Source organism: Rhineura floridana, chromosome 7 (assembly GCF_030035675.1).
Source record: "Rhineura floridana isolate rRhiFlo1 chromosome 7, rRhiFlo1.hap2, whole genome shotgun sequence".
NCBI lineage: Eukaryota > Metazoa > Chordata > Lepidosauria > Squamata > Rhineuridae > Rhineura > Rhineura floridana.
In genome coordinates, this window is record NC_084486.1 from 125609646 (window position 1) to 125616704 (window position 7059).

At 41.1% G+C, this 7059-nt stretch overlaps 1 protein-coding gene across 9 annotated transcripts in view; it reads left to right on the forward strand.

Annotated features, from left to right (window-relative positions):
* SCHIP1 (schwannomin interacting protein 1) overlaps positions 1 to 6442 on the forward strand; it is a 133241-nt gene extending 126799 nt beyond the window's left edge. For all 9 annotated transcript variants that reach the window (XM_061637182.1, XM_061637184.1, XM_061637179.1 and 6 more), the window contains one exon: positions 5408 to 6442. In XM_061637182.1, the coding sequence (XP_061493166.1) occupies positions 5408 to 5459 (52 nt within the window). In that variant the 3' untranslated portion in view covers positions 5460 to 6442. The remainder of the gene's footprint in view (positions 1 to 5407) is intronic.
* Positions 6443 to 7059: the final 617 nt, after the last annotated feature.

Genomic DNA, 7059 nt, shown 5'->3' on the forward strand with positions numbered 1-7059 from the left:
TTGGCTGGGGCAATTAGATGACTACCAAAATATTTGACAAAGATACATATATTTTCCCTTCTCTCTTCTCTCACATACGCCAACCTTCTTTTTCAGAAGCTCACCAAATGCAGAGTAGCTTTGGGAGGTGAAAGAAGTTTTAGACTCCTCATATAAGACCCAGTTTCACAAAAATCTTACCGGAAGTTTTCAAGGGAAAGTCACTCCATGATGCAAGAAAATTAAATCCATAGATTTTCTCATAAACTTGCCACACATCTGATTCTTACCAAGATGGTTTAGAACCAATTTATTATTTTTGCATTGAAAAGTCAGTCCACTATGTTCACTATGAAAACGTACTGCAGGGAACCAGTGCTGATCCTGGCTCACAGTGGCACAATCCACAGCAGGAATTGCAGTAAGCATTATGCTCTTGCACTCTCCCTCCAACACATACCTGGGGGAAGGAGTTTGGAAGTTTTCCATCTTTGATTAACTACAGCTTGTTGTGTCACCCAGACCCTGGACTGTGTTTAATATTCACTGTGATTTACTTTAAACAATCCAGCTTCTGAAACTGTGGTTTGTAGTTGTTTTTTTAAAAACTAACAATAGTTTATGTTAGCTACAGTTTGTTACACAGGGGGGAAGGGGGCTGCATGAGCCCAAGGTTCACTGTATCTCATTCCTGCTTGCACCCAACATATTAAACCATTATTTAGCATGACATATGCAAATGCAGCCAGTGTGTTTGCACAGTGGCCCAATTCACACATCACACTGAACCATTGTTCAAAACAAATTATGGTTTAATGAGAAGGAGCAGCATACTAGTGCACACTGCTCAAAAGTGGCACTCCTCCCTCACACCTATTGCTGCCACACCACAGATAAAACACGCCAGAATCTGGCTTTGTCTGAACCTGGGCTTGTGGTTTATTTTCCCCAAACAAATAATGAACACTAAACCAAGAGCAAACCTTTGCTACCGCTTGTGGTTTGTTTTGGGGGGAAATAAGCCTGGGTTCAGACCACACAACAAGCTAGACTCTGGTTTGGTTTGTCTGTTGCATGGTAGCAGCAGGAGTGAGAAGGGGGCACCCCAATAACTTTTGAGCAGCATGTACCAGCACACTACTTATTCACATTAAACCATAGTTTGTTTTAAAATATTATTTAATGTGATGTGTGTACCAGGCCAGTGTAAACACAGTGAAATACCTAAGCATTTGTCTGGCATGTACATTTCAGAGTTCACTGTGAAAACACACAACAAATTGTGTTCACTAACTGGTAACAGAAGCAGCCTTTAATGATTCACAGGCTATAGCAAGGAACCTGTGGCTCTCCAGATGTTGTTGGATTCCAGCTCCCATCATCCCTGATCATCTGCCATGCTGGCTGGGGAGTACAGGTTCCCCAAACCTAGGCTACAGTCATGGTTTGGATTTAAAGACATCTGGCAAGTCTCAGCTGCCTAGTTTAAAAATGGGATTGATTTTTTTCAGAGAGATATGTGTACACACACTCTCACACACACTGCAGTTTACATAAGAAGCTCCTCCTGGAATTGAGGAATAATAGAAAATGGTACACAGATGGGTACCATCACTAGAAGTCTCTTGCATGCCATCTATGGGCAATATTAAGCAGTGCATTCTTAGCTTGGATGTAAAAACATGACTACTGACTTACACTTGCAATCATGTGAGAACCAAACTTGATGCAACTCTGAACAAGGAAGCTTGCCGGGTCATTTGTTTTTAAATTAATAGCAAGTATGAGGAAGGCATATTTTCATCAGGAATGCACCATGCAGGGAAGGGAGCTTTAACCCTTATTCTCTCTCCCCCCCCAGTCTTAACAAAAAATGCCCCTTACTGCTATTAGCCGGGGGGGGGAGTCCCATTGGTACACATTCTGGCCCACATGAAAGCCAGGGGCTATGCTTGTTATTAATTAAAAAAAACTGAGGAGCTTTCTAATGAAGTGCTTAGTACTACATATATTTTGAATCTAAGTATGTGTGTCATTGATCAAGATGAATTTTTTGTTCCTATTAATGAGCCTGTAGTCATTACGCATGTGCATGGAATCACTTATGCACAAGGTGGCTTTTAGTAAACCAGTGCAACACATGCACACACTGAGATTGTACGGGGAGAATCAAACAGGATTTCCATTAGTATGCCTTAACTAATAAATGTGTCTAGTTGATGGGGATGCACTGTTGCTCGGTGATAGAGCGCATTTTTTGCTTGCAGGAGCTCTCTGATTCAATCATGCACTTATTCCAGTTAAAAGGATTAAGTAGTAGGAAATATGAAAGACCTCTGCTTGAGACACTGGAGAACTCCTGTCAGTCAGAGTAGACAATACTAGGCTAGATGAGCTAATAGTTTGATTTGATATAAGGCTGCTTCCGGATATCCCAAAGTGTTAGTTGCAAGGCAGCACAAAAGTTTCTGAAGACAGTAACTGTCTGATGACTGTTAGCTCATTCATTTACACCAGCAGATTAAGATCCTGGCATTTTTAGCTGCAACATAGATACTGTGCCACTCATATAAAAGACATTCTCAGACCTTCTAGTTGAAGAATGTTACACCTACATTCCATGAGCACAGAAATGTGAACTGCTGGTGTGTATGGCATCCAATACAGGGCAGTGGTTATCCAGCACCCCAGTCTGGCACAGCTGCCATCTTTTGTTGGTATCATGCACGTGTGTGTAACACACCCTTTGTTCAAGCTCACACTAGGGATGGATGGAACAGCTAATTTCATCCTGTTTCTTACTGGAGCTCAATTTCTCATCTGGCTTGTTTGTGTGGACTTTTTGAAAAAAATGTACGAAAAGTCTGCATTTTAGCTGTACGTATTTTGTACATACTTTTTATTTAAAGTACGCACTTGTAAATGTATTCTCAGAGCATTCATCCATAAAATACACATTTTATGTATTTATTAGATTTATATCCCGCACTTCTTCCCAGCAGGAGCCCAGTTCTACAGATCTTTTATGAAAAATAAGCAATTTTTGTGTGCGCATTTTGCACACTACCTTGCAAAATAATCCAACTGGGAGTTGCATTCTGATCCGCAAGCAAGTTCAGAAATATTGAATTGTCAGTCCACTATTAAAAAAAAATCACTCCTCTCTCTCTCTCTCTCTCTCTCTCTCTCTCTCTCTCTCTCTCTCTCTCTCTCTCTCTCTCTCTCTCTCTCTCTCTCTCTCTCTCTCTCTCTCTCTCTCTCTCTCTCTCTCTCTCACACACACACACACACACACACACACACACACACACACACACACACACACACACACACACACACACACACACACACACACACACACACACACACACACACACACACACACACACACCCTCCCTCCCTCCCTCCCTCCCTCAGCACTTGACTTATTTTTATTGCCTTGTCCCTGCTTTGCATCTCAGAAGACTTTGCAGAGGGGCAGAATCTCGGAATCTCGTCAGCTTTTCACAAAGAATGGGGGAGAGCTATTGCGTGTGTTTTCGCATGCAGTTCATGTGTACGTGTCTGTCTTTTTGTGTGGCATTATCCTTCCCCAGCACACACACATCCAATTACTGTATCTGGTGAGCAAGTCTCCACTGGTGTCTGCCAGAGGACTCCTGTGTAGAGGAAAAGGTCGCTGTGCTCACTATAGTATGTGTCTACATGTTCTTGCACAAATCATTTGCTGCAGATCTGAAGACAAAAAAGTGGGCTCATTCTTAGCCTCATAATGCTGCAGTGTCCATACACTGCCTGCTGCTCACCTCCAAAGGAAAGGAGGGATATTTCTTTCCTCAGGAGCAAACAGGCAGCTCAGACTGAAGAGCACCTGGATCTTGTAAAAGAGGAGGAGGAAGAGAAGCTGCCACGTTGCTGGTCCTTGTGGCTTCCTGCTTTTAAGCGTTATTGTTAGTGGAGGAAGGAAGCCACAGACCTGAACTTACAAGATCTGAACAGGGTGGTTCATGACAGATGCTCCTGGAGGTCGCTGGTTCATAGGGTCGCCATAAGTTGTAATCGACTTGGAGGCACATAACAACAATGTTAGTGGAGGGGGGAGAAGATTGGAGCGGCAGCCAAAAGCTCTGAGAATGTGTGGTGGTGTTTTCTTGACTGTTTGCCTGTTGCTGGGAGAAAGAAGATCCCTCCTTTCCTCTGGAGATCAGCAACAGAGAGTGCACCCACACTGCCCCACTACATAGTTGCAATGCAAACTGCCCCCACATCTGTGCTGTTTAGACAAAGCAGCTCTTAAGCATTGGGGAAGGGCTGTAGCTCAGTGGCAGAGCATCTGCCTTGCATGCAGAAGGCCCCAGCTTCAATCCCTGGCCTGGCATCTTCAGGGAGGGCTGGGAGAGAAGCCTCTCTGAAATCCGGGGGGGGGCACTGCCAGTAAGCTGGATGATTCAGTGGTCTGACTCAGTATAAGACAGTTTCCAGTGTTTCCTATGCTTAAGCGGGAGAGACCAAGGAAGTGGGAAACATCATGTTTTATGAATACAAAAACTGAGCAGGTCTTGCTTAATCTAGTGAGAGATGGTTCTATATTCTCTTTACTTTCTTGGATGGTCTTTAATTTTGAAGATGACATTGTATTCTTCCACACACACCCGTTCTTCTAAAACAGCCTCCCACAACCTGGTGCCCAGAAGTTTTGGATTTCAACTCTGTTTTAATGAATAGCAAGCATGGCTTTCATTCGATCCACAGTGTGCACCAGTGAAGGGATGGGGGGGGGGATGATGGAAGTTGTAGTCGTAAACGTCTGGAGAGCACCAGGTTGGGGAAGGCTGTTCTAAAACTACTCATGTTGAAAGCAGTTTGCATCTTTAATTAGCTAGTCAGATGCTGTGACATTTCATTGCGCCACATTGTTGGTGCTGTTTTTTTGGTGGGGGGGTGTTTTTATTTTTTGGTCCTTTGTATCTTGCAGTGTTGCTACAATATGAAGGAATCTAGGGGTCATCGTGTGATATCCTTGGATTGTGTTGAGACAAGCAAGTTTAATTTCCATAGGAAGAAGATGAAATTCTCCTCCCTTCCCCTCACTCTCCAAAACAAGCTTCCTTTAGTATTATTGCAACCTATAGTTTTATTTTTAAAGCAATTTCCTTGACATCTCCATGGTGTTAATGTAATTTAACCTGTTAAAGACTAAGAATATTATTTTTCCCATGCTGGATTTCTTTAACCCAGAGTAGTTCTGATGAAAAGAACAGTTTAAGCTGGCTAATTTTAGCAAAAGCAACATATCTTCAAACTTACCTTCAGCCATCACTGTACTTCCTTCCTGGATATTATTCTTCTCTGCAGCCTTTAAGTTTTGCATTTAACAAAAACAAAAACCAGCACTTCATTTCTTGTGCCTTTTCTTATTTCCCTTCAGGCATGCTGAAAGTCAACAGAAGCACATGGCTGAGAAAATGCCAACAAAATAAAATGAGAAGCCATCAGACTAAAGACACAAGCTAGAACTTTTTGCTTCTTGGTTGTACAAACGCTGATGCTCCACGGGTGGCGCACAAGAAAATCAGTGTTAGTCATTGATTCCAGGCGCAATCTGCCAAGCACCAGGACCCCCACTTGAGCCATTCCTTCAAACTAATGGTGGATGCACAGCAACAGGGCTTGGCGAATTGCTCCCAATGTCTGAAGCTTTATGTCCAGTGATTGGCCTATGCTTTTTAATTTATTTGCTGTTGAGTTTATTTTTTACTTGTGCCACTAAATATTGGACAGTTGAATAATCTTATTGTAGAACAAAATGTACAGTACTTATAAACATTGCAAACATGAAGAAGAAAAGAACAGAGAGCGTAGTTTAACTTTTATTTTTGTTTATTTAGAGAAGCTTTAAGTTAAACAGTATTTTACCATTGACTACTTTTTATTGTTTCACCGTAGTTTTAAACAAATGAGACTGTAATTTGACGGTGCTATTCAAGTGAGAGAAAAACATACATGCCTGCCTCGTAGTGAAGTTGTAGTTTTCAGTAATATGTATATTTTAATCAGTTTTCAACATTTTGTGAATGTTGACTACCTGACATTCATTTTTAGATGTGCTATTAACATGCAGTTGAGTTGAAAGATTACCTTGAAAGTTTTATGTATAAATATGTAAAATAAAAATTAAAAATTTCTTTCATATATGTCTTTTTGTTGACTAGTGGGACAAAAAGGTGATTCATCTGTATTATGTTCATTCGACTACATGTGAAATTCCTGTTTTTCCCATTTCATATGAAAAGTCTCAAACTTTTTTACCATTCACTTGGAACACGGGTACATTATGTTATATTCACATAAAGGGAGGCATATAAGGAAGATTTAAAGTTAACAAAAATACTATGTGGACTAAAACATGAAAGTAACACCTCAGCTGTATATATAAGCCTGCATTAAACTTTAACACAATTGATATGGGAATTGGTTACTTTTATTTATTTTAATATGAACCACAACCTCTATGTGAGTATTGTCCTTCTGCCCAAATTAATTGCCCAGTTTCTAAGCACCTGTCCCATTCACTTCAATGGAGGGGGGCATCTATGCATGTCTGTGATGGGAAACTTGTGGCCCTCAAGAGCTTGTTTGTTGACCATGTTGGCTGGGGCTAATGGGAACTGAAGTTTAACTAACCTCTATTTTTCCAAGTATCCTATTGGCTAGCTATTATGTTCTTGCTTGTGTGTATTTCTTTGTGCTATGAAAAAATTCCTTTTGAGCAAACTTAAATGTAAATTTTATTTATTTATTTATTTATTTATTTATTTATTTATTTATTTATTAGATTTGTTAGTCGCCCATCTGGCTGGTTGTCCAGTCACTCTGAGCGATGTACAGAAAAAGCATACAAATACATTAAAACAATAAAATCTCAACCAAGAATAAAAACCCAACCCTCCCCAAAGGCCTGCCTAAAAAGCCAGGTCTTCAAGGCCCGGCTGAAGTTCATCATAGCGGGGGCATGGTGGAGATCATTTAGGAGGGAATTCCACAAACTGGGGGCCACAACTGAAAAGGCTCTCTCCCTAG